Consider the following 16,934-nt stretch of genomic DNA (forward strand, 5'->3'; position numbering starts at 1 on the left):
AGACAGGCAGGTAGGCCAATAGAAATATAACCAATTTAAATGTTCAGGAAAGAAGTCATGAGCGTGCCTACTATACAAATGAAATTGATTCTGGAGGATAAGTAGACTGTCAATTTAGGGATTTAGGTATCTACAACTTCCAATGTAGATAAATGTTACCCATATTTGATAGAAAGTACGTGGAAGCCTAAACAGGGAACTCTAGCCTGTGACAATTAAGGATCTATTTGCTACTGCTACTGTTCATGAATAGCTTTACAAGTTTTCCTTATGTTCATCATTTCTCTGGTTCTTTATTGGGCACACTATCCTAAGAAAACATTTGGAAGGCCTTAACTTTTACAAAATTAGCAGCTTAAGTTTACACACTTGTTTTTAGATTGGCTGCGTTTTGCTGGAATGAAGGTTTCATCTACAAGTTGATGAGAAACATTTATTTGAATCATTCCGGCACACATGGTTTGTCAGCTGCGAGAGTGGCTGTTGACTAGCACGTGCAGTTTGTGGCAGTCAGTACTGCAAAATTTTTAGCCTAACCGCACACACACACACATACACACACTAAAATATGTTCTGGAATGTACCATGTGGTTTCTTTCTACTTGTCATTCTTTTAAGGATTGATCGTCCACTCAGCATTGATTTCAAAAGTAGAACCTGGGCTTTCGTCTTTTTTTTGTGGAGTCTGAGTCACTCCCGCAGGACTGGAAATAAATATTGACATCAACATTCAATAAAATCTGCTATCTCCACTTCGTTCAAAGAAACTCTTTTGATTTAAAATAGAATAAAAATTTAGTATGGTATCTTTTCCTTGCAGCTGAAATTTTGTAGTTTAATTGTGAAAAAGTCTTTATGGAAACATACTATATCACTTAGCAATTAGCCATAATGACTTATATGTTATTTTTGGAATATATGTATAACCATATGCTATAATGTGTATTGCGTGCATGTGTGTTGTATATTGTACCAAATAGCACACATAGTATGCTACTATGTTAACATTGAATGCGTCAGGAGGACATTGTGTGATTCTTTCTATCAGTCAATCATCTAGCTATTGCTTTAGTGAATGGGCCAGTTCTGACCCAAGAGCATCGTGATAGTCACATAACGAGATACAGCCTTTCCGTTCCTTGTCGATCATCAGCATTGATGATGACTGACAAGTTCAGAGTTTGCTATCTGCTGCCTGGGAATTTCTGCTCTTTCTACTTAATAGCTATTCAGATTGAAGTCTTAGACAACTCAGTTTGGAGATTGAGAAACCAGCACACTTCTCTCCATCCATCTTCCTTTCCTAGGACTTGAAGCCTGTTAGAGGAATCTGTAGAGTTCTTGAACATTTTAAGGGAGAATGATTAGCTCCCTAAGGCCATTTGGAATGAGATTACAGCTGAGGAGATGAGTCATTTTGCCTGTAGATCCCTTTAGAAGGAATATATATGGTTTTTCTGTTGTTTTTAAAGGACCTAATGAAGACAAATGTTGACCCTAAGGCCATGGATACTCCTAGGCTCAGGTAGCTGACTGGAAAGGAAGGGTTGAGCCAGCTTTCCTGGGCTACTCTTGTTCTTTTGTTGATTCTTCTAGTGAAGTCACCAAGTTAGAAATTTTGATGCCGAGTAGAGGCTAGGATGGGATCCTTCTATGAGGGATAAGGCAGACCCTTTTAGTGTCCGTGAACCTTTAGCACATGAGGTATAAGCCACTGCCAGATTGTTCTATGCTTTGTAATCAAATAAACAAAATAGCCAGTATTACATCTGAACAATACATACATTATAATGTTTTCATAGCAATACAGATACCTACCCAGTCTAGTAATAAAATAAAATTACTAATTGAATGTGTTACGTGCTTTTTATATCCTGAAGCATTTCTGTGTTTTAGGGGCCGATAATGGATTTTTATCATGACTTATATTTAGGGATACTTCTACAGTTTTATTTAACCTTCTTGGTTCTTTTCTCTCTTTTTTAAAGCCTATTTTCTACTCATTCTAGTTTTTTGCTCTTTCCAATAATACATTTTCTGTATGGAGTTTTTTTTTTTGAGGCACAATCCTCTGATGCCACCTAGGGGCACCTGAGAGATCGGGGATCCTTATGTTGCTCCTGCTTCTAAGAGCAGGCTACATTTTACACAGTGGGGCGTGTAGTGTGTGGAAGCCTGAGCTTCAGTTGCTTCTCGAAATACTTCCTTTATGTGGTGGCATTAGCCATCCCTCATGTGCTGCTCACTCTTCTCCATGTCATTTGAAGGGCAGGCACATTAGCTGGCTTCTCTTTTCTCAATAACTTCTGGGGTAGGGACCGCTATCATCATATGGACTCCCTCCTTACTTGCTTTTAATAAATGAAGAAACTGAAGCCAGGATGGTGAAATCACTTGCTATATAGAATTGGAGGCCCAACCTTTACCAAATGACTTGAGGCCACCTAACTGTTTCTTTTTCAGTCTCTTTCTCTTTATTGTCCTGTGAGAGTCACTTCCATTTTGGTGGGTTCCTTTCAGCACGGTGGCTTCCAAGATGAAAGCTGCTTTTTCAAGCTGGACTGAGCAGAACAGCAGCAGGGAGGGGTGTGGAGATGAGGCTGTAGATGAGCCGTGAACCTCTTTTTTTTTTCTTTTTTTCTTTTCTGTATTAGTTGAAAATAGGGAACTTCAACCTAATTCTGTTATGGGACTTTGAAATGGAGAAATAATATGATGTGTTATTCTGTAGATGTAAAGTCTGAACAACCAACTAAAAACCAAGTGTGAAAAATCACATTACTGTACAATGTAGTAGAGAAGTCCCACGTGGCATTCTGTGATGGTCTCTTTGGTGAGGTAGCTCATCATGGCAGGAACACGGAATTGAGCATGAACTCCTTGTGCCAGAAAAAGGACGAGACCAGGGCTTCACTGCCCTCCCTCTTCAGGAGCATAACCCCACTGATGTAAAGACAGCTCATTAAGTCCCATCTCTCCTGGTGACAAACTCAGCCCCATGTGCACAATAAAGCATAGGTCATGGCTACACTGAAATGTTGTGTAAAGTACGTGTGACATCTCCCATAAATATGGGTTCTGTAGATTGACTACATGTGATGTCTTCCACAAAGATGGGTTCTATAGACGGACAGGCTCACAATAAGAGTCCAGGAGTCTCTCCAGTACTTATCTGTGAGCACAAGAACTTCCATGCCTCCCACATATAGACATTCCTTAAAACCCAATGACTAAAGATAAAATTTTAGCTAAGGTAAAACGAGTAAGTTTACTTTTATGTGTATATACATGCAAGCATATATATCTTAATATATATATATATATATATACATACATATATATATATATCTTTTTAATGCTTCAACTCTAGTGACCCCCGCCATTAAATTATTTTGCTGCTACTTCATAACTATAAATTTGCAACTGTTATAAATCCTAATGTAAATATCTGATATGTGACTCTAAAGGGGTTGAGAATCACTGGTATAGAGCACATGAATGCTGTTTTGAGATTTCTTTTGACTTATTTGTTTACATGTGTTTATGCTCATGTGTGGATAAGAGCCTGTGGAGGAAAGAAGGCTTTGGATTCCTCAGGAGCTGAAATTATGCTACAGGTGGTTGTGAGTAATCCAACATGGGTGCTGGGAACAACTCTTGGCCCTCTTCAAGAGCGACAGGAGTGCTTAACCCCTGCCTTTGAATCCTGTCTCAAGGGCTAGTGCTGCAGGAGCCCACCAGAGATGGCGATGCAGACAGTTCGTTTGCCTACACTCAGGTATCTGGATCTATATGAAGCCCTGAGCATTTAGACCAAGGGGTTTTAAAGGCAAAACCCATATCTTGTTATCTTGCTCAACAGCTGTGTGTGTGGGGGGGGAATTGAACAAGCAAGCATTTTAATAGAAGCTAAGATAAGCTGCTGGTGGGGGGGGCTCTGTGCAAGCAAGCAGCAAGAATATAAGATGGAAGAAGAGTTGCATTGTCTTGGCCTGTCACATTAGTATGCTTAACATAATTGTTTTTAAGTTTTCTTCCTGCCGGGCGGTGGTGGCGCACGCGTTTAATCCCAGCACTTGGGAGGCAGAGGCAGGCGGATCTCTGTGAGTTCGAGACCAGCCTGGTCTACAAGAGCTAGTTCCAGGACAGGCTCCAAAACCACAGAGAAACCCTGTCTCGAAAAAAACCAAAAAAACAAACAACAACAACAAAAAAGTTTTCTTCCTGATTCCTGTGGCCCATAAATTTCCTCTTTTAATTCATCTATCATTTGCTGAGAAGTCACTTACGCTAACCTGAAAACTTTCACCCTTCACACTCGGTCAAGTGCTCTTCATGCATCTTGTGGTTACATAGCGATTATCCATCTTCCCCATGAAGTAAACAGAGTCTCAGAGCAGTCAAGTGAATTGTCTGATGCGACACAGCTCTCCAAAGTGTGGCCCACGTAAGGCAAACCTGTCCAGTCGCTGACTCTGCTTGGTTGTTTTAGGTTTCTGCCCTTTCCCACAATGTATATATGAGTATTTCCTGTTAGTGTCCGGCTTTTTATCCCTATGGTCTTTGATCATTTGACTTTTCTGAGCCTTCTCATGTCTACATCTTTCTTGGTGCTCATCTTTGGGTCAGTGACTCTGATGTCTCTTGTTTTGCAGCTTTGGAGACATGTTGTCCTTCACTTTGACAGCCTTTGTGGAGCTCATGGACCATGGCATCGTGTCATGGGATACATTCTCAGTGGCATTCATAAAGAAGGTAATATAGTCTGTGCTTTCCTAAGCACAACACTGTTCCTTTTCTCCTCACACATAATTCTCTGCCTTGTGGGTGTTTTATAATTGCTTCCTTTAGTTCTTTATGTCGAAAGATGGAATGATTTTGGTAGTATTATATATATGGGGAACAGGGCCCCCGAATGCTGTATGAAAATTGTATTTTGATCCCCACAGAGATCATAAATGGTAGCATGTGAGAACCTAGAGTTAAGGAGAAACCAAAATTCTCTGCTTCAATAAGTGCATGGTGTAGCTATAGATCTTAAGACCTAAGCACGTGACAGATTGGGTTAACTGGGAATGTTATGGACTTCTTGGACCTTATAGTCCACTTTCAGGGACACACCTCCTAATCCTTTCCAAGCAGTTCATCAACTGGGGATGAAGCATGCACATATAAAGCCTGTGGGGACCATTTTCATTCAGACCACCCTACTTGCTCGAGGGTTAATGTTACTGGTTTTTCCATTTGATGCTCTTCTTGGAAAACTACTTTAAATAAGGCAGAAAAGAAACTCTGGAACAGGGTGTTGGCAGTGGAAGCCCTGCAGGTCCCATGTCTGCAGGACATTGCATGGTTATTTAAGGTAAGAGCTAATTGGAAGCTAAGGGACTTATTGACATATTTCTAAATATTTCCTGTCATACGTCTATGAACTCAGGTTAGAAAAGTTAAAGAGGATCACAGCATTGCCAGTTTGACCAAATTGCTAAAAAAAAAAAGCTATTATAGATGATAAAATCAAAAACATACTCCTGTGTCACAAAGCATTCAGCTGGTGGTGGCAGGAGCTGTAGGCAATATATTTTGAGAATAGAACATGAATTGTCATGTCTTGTCTTCCTAGAATAAGCTCTAGAGAAACAAATCTACACATGAAGGAACTGGATTTTCTGGAATTTATACTTAATTTTTTTTTTAACAGTTTCTGAATTTATAGTAGGCCTTGTTTCCCAATCCAAATGTCCTGTTCATCATGTGCCAGAGACCCTCTGGGGAGTGATGACATCGTTTGAGTAGGAGCTCCCGGCAGTCACATCTGCTCAGTGGCATTAGCTGTCACGGTTCTCACTGTTGTTATGGGCACTGTTGTCATTGTCATCATCATTGTCTTCTTCCTGCTTCTCCTTCTCTTTATCCTCCTTCTCCTTCTCCTCCTCCTCCTTTTGTGTAGCTAAACCTAGCTTCTCTTGATGAGGAGTGAGGACAGTGATTTGGAGGTCGGCAGGGTCATGGTGAAGGGGAATCTCCTCAGTGGCATGGGCGAGAGTTCTTCTCCTTAGCCACATTTGTGCTTCCTCACAGGCACAGAGCCAATAGGTGGTTTCCTATCTGGCCCTCTCTGCTGTGCCTCCCTCCCTGGTCTTCCCAGAAGACTTCAGGGATTCTTGCTTCTATATGAGCCACCTCCAAGCCAGAGAAGCATTTATTTTTAAAAGAGAATTTTAGAAGTTGAAAAATGAAAAAAAGTTGAAGGAACATGGTGAAACTTGATTTGAATGTATTTTCAAGTAGAATGCTCCTTGTCAGGAGTCAGCAGTAACAAAGTCTTGTTTTTTAAATGATGTTAGTTAAGTGTTCAGAGGCAATGGAAGTAATTGAGTTTTCTAACTAGCCAGAGAAGCATTTATTATTTTTTTTAAATCTTTGAAGTTGAAAAACAGAACGAACATGGTGAAACTTAATTTAAATGTATTTTCAAGTAAAATGCTCCTTGTCAGGAGTCAGCAATAACAAAGCGTTGTTTCTTTAAATGATGTGAGTTAAGTGTTCAGAGACAATGGAAGTAATTGAGTTTTCTAACTAGTTATGATGATTCCAGTTCCCTTTAAATTAAATTTAAAATCACATTTAAACTAAGAATGCAAAAGCTAATTGTCTTGGCATTTTAAATCAAAACTGAAGTATTTTTTAGCAGCAGTGTATTTCATAAATTCTTGTTCTAATTTCTATTGCATTGCTTCTTAGATAAGAGAATTTGTAAAACAGCAGAAAGCTATTTACGTTGTAGAAAGTCAACCCCTTTTTATTCATTAGCTGGGCCAAATTCAACATTGTGAGCACCTGGATTTGTGTGCAGGGACCTTTTCTAAATAGAGATGTATCTCAATAAAACCTAGGTAGGAAATACACAAAGCTGCTTCTCCCTGTGGTCCACAGTGGTTTCCAATGCCAAATTCACACACTAGTGTGCAGAAACAGCTTTGCCCTGCTAACCTCTTTTCCTGTGACTTTATCTTTGTCAGCATGGCTCTGGGTTCTAGTTTGCAAACTGGCTGCAGCAGATCGCATTTTACAAAGCGCTGACACTTCTTCATCCCGTATTGACATGAATAATGCGGTTGCCTTGCAAAGACTTGGTACTTAGAGAAAGTGTGGGCAACCATCAGAAAAAAAGGAAATAATAGTACATTCTGTTTTAGGAGTTGGTTTCCTCCCAGCCACATAAAATATCAGTGTTTTGTCTTGGAGAGAAAACCTCATACAAAAGCTCCTAGGACCTGGCTCACCTTACAGATACTTTTCATGCTGATGCAGACATTCAGGCATTTACTTCTTTGACCCAATGAGTTTTGCCTTTTGGAACCTGGAGAGATTTTTGAGCCCCTGCAAATTTGACAGTGCAGTTTCCTGATGACTATGGATGGCTTTTTAAAGTTTGAATAGCATTCAAGACATTTGAAACCTAAAAAATATTTTGGCAACAATTGGTTACATTACTGTTGATGTCCCTTAGATTGTGTGTGTGTGATAGGGGGAGTGGGTGGTGGGCTGTTGCGGTTGTACACTCTTGTGTGGGTGTATATGCTTGTGTGTTGTGGTGAGGTCAGAAATCATCTTTGAGTATTGTTCCTCTGGAGCCATTTATCTTGGACTTTTAGACAAAGACTTGAAGCTTACCAATTATGCCGGGCCAGCAGCCTCAGGGATCCACCTGCTTCCCTCTCCCAGTGATAGATTACAGGCCCACACCATTACACCTGACTTTTTACATGGGTCCTGGAGATCAAACATAGGGCCTTATGCTTGCGAGACAAGCACTTTACCAACTGAGCTATTGCTCCTGCAGCCCTGCCCCTTAGCATTTTAAAAGTTACTCAAATATTCCTCTCACTTACTGATTTGCATAAATGAGTGGCATGAGGAAAGCTGAATGCATACTTATTACCAACTTGTCCAGTGTCACTGCCTTCTGGATACAGACTTGCCTTCACCAGTCTGTGCCGTGCCTGCCTGAGCTGCATCATTTGCCTTGGTGAAGGCTCAGTCATACATGGGAGACGCTGAAAGGTACAGGAAGCATTGTTAATCTAGAATTTAACAGGGTGATCTGTAATCTCCTCTCGCTGTTTTCTCATCTGTAGTTTACAAACTGGGCACCGAGGATGTTTGTACGTTCCCTAAGGAGTTTGTCTCTAGCTTCCTGGAAGAAGAAAGTCATTGCATTTGCTTAGATCATTCCCTACTGAAAGTATTGAGACATTTCAAAGTCTGGCTCCAGCCCCTGCTAGGTAACAGCAAAGGGAAGAGGCCAGTTTTAGAGCTTGGCTGATGTTTGCATCAGCTCTGTGTGAGTACTCTGATAAACTGGGCATACACTCTCTACCAGGCCTGTTCCCAACTCTGGGCTTATGTAAAATGCTCTTTAGGTGAAATGGTTTAGGGTTGCATAAATGGTTGTTACTCTGTGTCAAAGGAGAGGTGATCTCATAGAAAAGAATTATAAAGACTATAAATGAAGGTGAACAGTTAGTTCCTAGATGAGAAATACGGAGGCATGGCACCTAAAAATGAAGTATGGGTGACAAAGCTAATGCCCTAAATGAAAGCAAAGATCATAGATGACCCCCACTCTGTCCCATTGTGTGAGGAGAGAATTAATGTTCTGTGAAGAATTGAAAACCTATTTTAAGAAGGTATACTTCATCTTAGAAAACATTTGAGAGTACCAATGGAATATTTTGAGGAAGTAATTGTTGTCAGATGCTGTTTATGGAAGTAAGTGGTAAATTTCCATTTAACGAAAAAGTTGGTCAGATACTAGAGAGATGGCTGAGCAGTTAAGAGACTGGGTGTTCTTCTACAGGATTTGAGTTCGGTTCCCAGGACCCACGCTGCTGCTCACAACCAGGAGATCTGACTCCCTACCTGGCCTCTGTGGGCACCAGGTACATAAGTGGTGCATAGACATGAACACTGCGAGGGCAACTGGGCAGAAGAGAGATGGTGCGCACATGGTGGATTTTGTAGATTGTAACAGATGTGAGAATTGCGGCAAGAGCATGCCAGGGCCGGTAAACACGTTCGAGCGAGAGGAACTGAGATGGTCTTTTAAGGATCTTAAAATCCCTGCACACTTCCTGCAGTTGGTGCTATAAAAACAGTATGTGGCGTGTTAAACCTCATGGCGCTGAACTGCTTCGTTGCTTCCCATTGTCACATGGATCTGGCGGGAGAGTCAGCCAAGACCCCATCCCTGCCTCACCACTGGCCCTCACGCGGAAACCATGGCATGGCAACTGGAAACTGCCAGGGCACCTTTGTATGGAAGTTCAGGAATAGAGAGGTTTGGGGGGAAAGGGGTACATGGCATGGCACAAAGGGAGAAACTGGTGTTGACAGAGGGAGCCCAGAGTCGACCTGTCATAGAACCAAGCCGGGCAGCTTTGAAGCCACCCTTGTGTTGATGTCATTAACACTCTTTAGTAGGGGCTGTCAATAGACAGCAATAACTTTTAATGAGGTCTCCAGAATAAAACGTTTATGGTGCTCATGTGTTAGATTGCTATGAGCCGTTATTCTAATCCTGTGCTTTGTTTCCCTCTTATATTGTGATACTATATTTAGGTTTTTGCTGACTAATTTCTTAGAGACTATGTTTTACATACTAAACTATTATCCTAGCCCTGCGAATTTCAGTGACTTCTGTTTGCTACATCTAGCATGATTCAAGAGAAAGGTTTAATTTAGCCACAGGAAATTGAAAGCATAGGAATATAATTACTTTTTTTTTTTTTAATTTAAGAATAGCCAGAAGAGTGGGCAGGTGCAGAACTTTACCTGTGAAATTATATTGGCAAGCATGATTTGTGTGAGCACCTTAAGAACATAGCAGGAACACAGTGAGAACATAAAAATCATGGGTCTGGACTGTGTGGATGAAGGAGCAGTTTAGGACATGGGGAAGAGTGACCATCGGCAAAGTTGAGATTGCTCTTTTAGACAAGAGGCCTCATCATGAGTCTGTTTTTGAAAGCGGAACATCAGATATCAATTGGTGCATTTTGCGATGACTCATGGACATTGTTAGTTCCACGTATTTCTTGATTACATCCACAGGGCCTTGTTCTTCACTGAGCTCCCTGATTCCTGTAGTTGCTCCCTTCTGGACTTCTTTGGCTTACCACCCATGCATGAGCCATCATTTGTGCTGTACTTTTGTTTTTCAGATAGCAAGCTTTGTGAACAAGTCTGCCATAGACATCTCAATCCTGCAGAGGTCCTTGGCCATTTTGGAGTCAATGGTTCTCAACAGCCATGATCTCTACCAAAAGGTAGCCCAGGAGATCACCATTGGCCAACTCATTCCTCACCTTCAGGGGTAAGCATGCTAGGCACTCTTGTGCTGTGTTTCTGGAGAACAAGCACTCGGATGGCTTGATAAACACTGTGTGTTGGTTTACTAACGTGCACAAAAAGCTTTGATTTGGTACCAAATCAGGTGATCCTCTTATCCGTCATCACACTGCAATGGCACAGTGACTCTGTGCTCCACATCTGCGTCCCTAGTGCCTAGACCGTAGGACACACTCAGCTCTGGTAAATTTTGAGAGACATCAATTGAGTTGTTCTTCTTAGAAGACGTACTAGGACCATTTCTTGTTTAGGGTCTCAACAGTCTGCCCTACCTATAGAATATTTTCTGTTGCACCGGGACTATTTTTATGATTACCTTGGCATTTTAAGTAGGATTTTCTTTTAGATTTAATTTTTAAAATACGTTCTTTGAGAATTTCATACAATGTGTTTGGATTATATTCATTCTCCTCCCCCAGCTCCTCCCAGGTCTTCTCCACTTGCTATCCATCCCACTTCATATTCTGTCTCTCCGAGTCTAGATCTGCTTTCCTCTTCCCTTCATGGTCCCTCTCTACTTTCCTGGCTTCTGTAGTTACTCCAGATTAATATGTATTGAAGCCTAATGATTTGGAGCTAGGATCCATATATGAAAAAGCACATGAGGCGTTTGTCCTTTTGAGTCCTGGTACCATAACTGGGATATTTATTTAAAGGGAGGCTTCTTTCACCAATAAAATGATGAATGAATAAAACACATGCATTTTATTGCTTAAAAGCCTAATTAGGATGTGGGAGTTAGACAATTACCCTCAAGTCCTGCAATCTTTGGGGCTTTCTGCATTTTTCTACTTTCTGGTAAACTAGAAGGGTGCCTCTGAAGAGAACCCTGAGGGGTACTCTGTTGTGTGATGTGGCTTGTTATATTTAAATACTGGTCGCTTCTGGTGGCAAGAAAACATTGTACGCTAACTCACACAAGAAGGGAGTTAGGAGGTCATGAAGATGCCTCGTAGAGAATGGAAATGATTTAAGGAGATGTGTTTTAGGAAATACTTTCCCCGGCATCAAGGGGACCTGGATCCCAATGACTCTCAACTCTGTTATCGCCGAGGTTCTATCATATTGGCTTATTCTTAAGAATTAATCTAACCATGGGGGATGGTGATCAAAGAGTAATGTAATGTTCTCTATACACTGAAGATGCTGACATACATTTATAGCATAACCTACAAAAGTACAGTAGATGTTAATTTATTTGGAAGTATGGGCACGAGCAGAATTTAAAACTTAAGTCAGAGAAGCTGTGGACAGGCCCCAATGACTCAGCTCACTCCCCAGAAGGACAGTTCTGTATGCATTCTCACTGAAAATGACACTGGTTCGCTGTCTCTGAATGTGAACATTGTTGACTTCACTGTTTGAAATTTTATTTCTGAATCTCAGGGCCACAAATGTTCATTTACAGTGCAGTTCACTACAAAAAAGGAGCCTGTTGTTCACCAAGTGCTATGCTAAGGATGGAGGTGCAGTTACTAATTTTGTCTTCTGTACAGCAACCCTGGGAAATAGAATCTTCCCTAAGTGCAGCTCTGAGGCTCGTGGTTTCTGCCTTGAGCCCTTATTTCCTGCTGCCACTTGGCTTCCCTCAGATCTTTGCTTCCTTTGGAATTTCTGCTCTCTTTCCAGTGAAAAGCAAGTTTTTACAACAAAAATGCCAACACTTACTGCTCTTACAAGGTTTCTGTTTGCCAGCGACTTTATAGGATATATAACATTGCCATGGGGACAAAGCTGTTTCCCTTTAGATGATAAGCCCAGGAATGTTGAGACATCTACAACTGCTCCCTCACGTGTATCAGACATTGAACAGAAACACACACACACACACACCTTACAATATCTGGTACTTGATAAAGAAAGCAGAGTCAGGCAATAGCCTCATGAACTGGTCTCCTTTGATCACCTAATAGAATAGTAACTGAGCATCTGCTCTGTCCAGCCCAGGTATGCTGGGAATGCACTGCCAGTGTTGCCCACGTTTTGTAGGCGCCACCTTTCTCATTGGTGAAGGACTGCGGTGTTTGTGTGTGATACTGAGCCTTCCCGTGGGCTGACTCAGCGCTAGCCTCTTCTCATTTCCTGTGTTGTTTGGGTTGTTACAGGACAGATCAAGAAATCCAGACTTACACTATTGCTGTAATCAACGCGCTTTTCCTGAAGGCCCCTGACGAGAGGAGGCAGGTGAGTAAACAGTTCTCTAGTCCCCAGGTGTGATAAGGATTGGGGCTGGGAACTCTCCTCGAAGACAGGATTTCTTCTTCCCCTCTGTAAGCTGTCTGAAGGTGGGCACTACAGAGCAGCCATGCTATGCAGGTTGGCCAGGACACGGGAGGAGAAAGTAGCTGAAGATGCATAAGTGCTTGGCTGGGGAGGAACACTAGGAGTGTGGCATCAAGAAAGTCTTTTCCTGTGAAGTGTGATCCAGGGCATAGGCGGGGAGCATGAAGAAGCAGAAGCATTGCTGCTGTGGTAGAGTCAGATGTGGAAGCCCCTGGAATCTGTCATTATCATTAGATGGTCACTGGGATCCCCATTTGCTTGTGGGTGCTTTACTTGGCCCAAGTCATGGGTAGAGAAGCAGGTGAGAATGAGAAGGGACTCCTAGATTGCTCACTGGTTGAGATCACCACTTTCAAGTGTCAGGGAACTCTCTGCTTGGTGATATGCTTCTCCAGGCTTGTGAATTTGGCTGGGAGACTATTAAAAGGGGGAACACTTCAACTATACCCATATTAAACTAATCATTTGATGCTTTTCTTGGTCTATAGTTTTTGTTTCTTAAATGAAGAAAGGACCATTGCTGAGGCAGATTTGGGGAAAAAGGTATTTTGCCGTCTTGGATTCTAGCTCAGACTTCAGAGCGCTTTTCTGTTTAAGCGGTCAGTGCAGCACGTGTTGTCTTGACCGAAGTTCTCTTCTTTGAAAGCCTGGGTGGAAGGATGCCTCTTCCTATCTCTAGAAAGGCCGTCAAGAGTTCCACAGCACTGCCAAGACCTTGTTTCAGGAAGATAGAAAGGCAACATGCTCCTGAATTTATTTTATTCTTTTGTTTCCTAGGGTTTTAACTTGTAGCCTGTAAATGTGATAAATTCTGACTTAACTTGAAGGTGAACCTGGCAGGTTGGAGTGGAGTTGTGGGTAGGGTGCACTTTTGAATTTGTCTGCTGAACTCATGATAAGTCTCAGGCAGCCTGGGAAGAAGGTACATCACTGACTGTGCAGTAGAGGGACATTGTCCTTTCGCCATACAATCAAGGACTTCTGACAAAACCACATGTTTCCTGAGTTGGGGTGAGGAGGTTACAAACTTGCATTCTGGTCTGAACTCTTAGAAGTTTATGGAAATTTTAGATCAGGGTAAATAATTGAAAGTGTATGACTCCCCAAAGCCTATCTCTGTTTTTTTCTTGGATCTTTGGAGTTGGACTTGAGTAAAATGCACATACCTTATGTCCTTTTGTATCCTATACTGAACACCATTGTTACCTTATTGAATTGAATTCTCTGATCTTGGGCAAATAAAGAATCAGATATCAATCTGTCTGATTTCAGGTCATTGATAATAATGGAAATAAAAACAAATAATGGAAATATGATGGAAATAAAAACAAATTAGGTATGGATTATGTGAATCATTTTTTTTGAAATTATTCAAATGGGAATCACACACATTTTTTACCAAACATTGTTATGATAGTAGCAAACCATCACAAAATATAGATTAATAACCTTAAGTCATTTAATAAATCAATGTAACAATATAATCCAGCAGAAATCTGCAGACTATTATACGACTAGCTAGTATTTGAAATAAATTAGCAATAAGGTCTTTACTTTCTGTGCAGAGTTAATGTTGACTCTATATAAGTCATTGAATTTAAGACTTGCTCATCAGAACAGGGGAGGTATTAGGCTTTTAAATGTAAAATAATATCTGAGTGAGTTAGAAGAGCAAACCTAGAAGATCAAGACCCAAGTTCATGATGACCCTACTTTTGGATGCTCAGTGGAGGCCTATAAAATGGGAATTACCCTAACTGCTTACCTGGGTTGCCATGGATTGTATCGACAGCTGAGGGTGAATGCCTTTATCTGAACTTGCCCTCAGATGCAAAATAGCATTTGAGCTGGTCTAAATTGTTATCAGTAGTGTTTCTAGTATCATTTTCACATTAAGGGAAAAGCATGTTATTTCCATTTTACAAATGAGGAAATGAGGCTCCAAAGGAGTGTGACCACAGTGGTCACCATAGGGGTGAGAGCCAGAGTTGGGAGCCCCGACTCCTACTCGCTTTTAACAGCGAAGAAACGGGAGTCTCCCACAGTAGAGACTTCCCAGAAGTCACGAGGAAATGAGGTCTGCTTTCTCATTCCAATTAAACGATTAGCTAAGTGTTTGTGCTTTGAATTTTTACAGAACGCTCCCTTTAAAAAATCGATGATTAAGCCTAGGGCATTGGATCAATTCTGCTACAATCGACATCTTTGCCTTTGATGCCTCTTTCCTGCTTGGGGGCCAGACATTGTCAGAGCACTCCATTATCAGGATTTTTTTTTTCTAAATATATGCAATGAATTTGGAATAACTAAGCTTTGGTGTCTTCCTTGGCATAGTGATCATGCTGTCCCTCCTCTTGAAGAATCCTTTCTTTTCTTCCCTTCCTTCCTTTTTTTGTTTGTTGTTGTTGATTTTTTGAGACTAGCGTTTCTCTGGGTAACAGTCCTGACTGTCCTCGAACTCACTGAGATCTGCCTGCTTCTGCCTCCCAAATGCTGGGATTAAAGACATGTGCCACCACCGTCCCATGGGGAATCCTTTCTTGCTGGGGAATTTATGCCTTGGTTTTGTTGGGGAAGGCGTGACTACTTGCTGGGCAGGTGGATCTTTTTCTTTGCTTACTGTTTTAATGGAAGACGTGTTGAGAAGTTGTTTTTCAAATTTTTCTACAAATACATAATGGTTTTATAAGAATTATTTGAAAATGTCTTTTCTGTAACACATTCAGAAAAGACAAATTCAAACTGCAGAAGGCTGAAAGGTCCCACGGTGGCCCCCTGCAGCTCTCTCTGCTCAGACCCATTCCTGGCACTACTACCTCTTTATTCTTCGTTTGTTTCTTCCACTTGTATGTTTTTTCCCACCAGAGTTAGCCATTTTTATTTACAAAACCACTTTTAAAACCAACAAAGATATGTGTGGCCTGATTCCCATATTAGTATACCTATATATTTCGGTATGTATGCTTGTATCATTTAAGGCTTTAATATGTTCCCTGCAAGCTCTCATAATTATTCAAATAGTTCACTAATATTATACATATATCCATGAGGAGAACAAGGATACTTTTGTTTCCTCTCTGATCTAGCTCCTATTCTTAAAGAAAATTGTGTAAAATACTTTTGATCCTTGATCAAACCCCCCCTTTTTTTTTTTTGTCTGTTCTGTGTTAGACATCAACCCTTGGGTTTAGAATACAAAGAATGAGGTGTCCTCTGCAACCTTGAGGTGCCCCAATCAGAAGAATTGTGTAAACAAATATGCAAATGCTGAAACTGTCTTATTTCTTCTAACTCACTTTAAATTGTGTGAAACAATGAGCTACATTTTCTTTTCCCGTTTTTGGTGATCTGATCATTGAATGGCACTTCGATTTTATAAATAATTTTACGAAGTTTTAAAAAAAAATTAAAAGAACTGTGGGATCCTTTGATTCTTCTATTTGTTATCTGGACCAAGAGAAGGAATATGATATAGAAGAAGCCAGTGGGCCCTGTGTTTATGTGGAAAGAGAATACCGCTTTCTCCAGCGTGGAGGGTGGGTCTTCTGGGTTGCCACTCAGATTGTTTCTGGAGGTGTACATGCTCCTCGTTTTTTGGTTTTAAGAGTGCAGAAGAGGACCTTGGACTGGTCACTTAGGCTGTCCTGAGAGTATATCCACCCTTTCCAGTGCAGAGGGCCAGCAGGGCCTGACGCCATAGCTGCCCCCTTCTAACGAGCGCGTTCTGAACTTCCGTCCCCTCTTCTCTCCTGCTTGCATTCCTCTCTGTGGTGGTGACGGCGCTGTTAGGTTGGTGTAGAGAGCAATGTTGACATCCTTGATTGTCCTCTGACTGTAAGTCACCGCGTTTCCCCTGTCAGCCTAGATAAGTGGACCCTGCTCTCCCGTTCTGCTCCTGCCCTCCTTGCCTGTGTGACCCCTGTTAGCTTCTCTCCCCATGCTCTTGATTCTCCCAGCTTTCTGCAAATTTAATTTAATCTTGGTAGAATTTATAGTTTTGCTTTGTAGTGTAGTTTGGTGCCTCTCTACTTAGGGAGAATTGCAATGCCAACAATACTCCTCAGCAACCACAAAAAGGAATATTTTGGTGTCTTCCTGAATATAAGCAGTATTTTCATATTCTCTGAAAGTTTCAAGACTGGTTTTTACTAATTTTCCCTGAGTACTTGCTGACCAGTATTCATAAAGATAATCTTTGAATCAGGCCTCTTCCAGATTACGTCCTGTGTCCGTGATAG

General features: G+C 41.3%; 1 protein-coding gene across 4 annotated transcripts in view; it reads left to right on the forward strand.

Moving 5' to 3' along the window:
* The window catches only part of Elmo1 (engulfment and cell motility 1), a 522,491-nt gene that overhangs the window by 184,110 nt on the left and 321,447 nt on the right, over positions 1-16,934 (forward strand). For 3 of the 4 annotated variants that reach the window (XM_057787434.1, XM_057787435.1, XM_057787436.1), the window contains exons 8-11: positions 4,656-4,755; positions 10,227-10,378; positions 12,519-12,597; positions 16,486-16,530. In XM_057787434.1, the coding sequence (XP_057643417.1) occupies positions 4,656-4,755; positions 10,227-10,378; positions 12,519-12,597; positions 16,486-16,530 (376 nt within the window). The remainder of the gene's footprint in view (positions 1-4,655; positions 4,756-10,226; positions 10,379-12,518; positions 12,598-16,485; positions 16,531-16,934) is intronic. The other variant, XM_057787437.1, reaches the window with a different exon arrangement.

This window comes from Chionomys nivalis, chromosome 13 (assembly GCF_950005125.1).
Source record: "Chionomys nivalis chromosome 13, mChiNiv1.1, whole genome shotgun sequence".
NCBI classification, from domain to species: Eukaryota; Metazoa; Chordata; class Mammalia; order Rodentia; family Cricetidae; genus Chionomys; species Chionomys nivalis.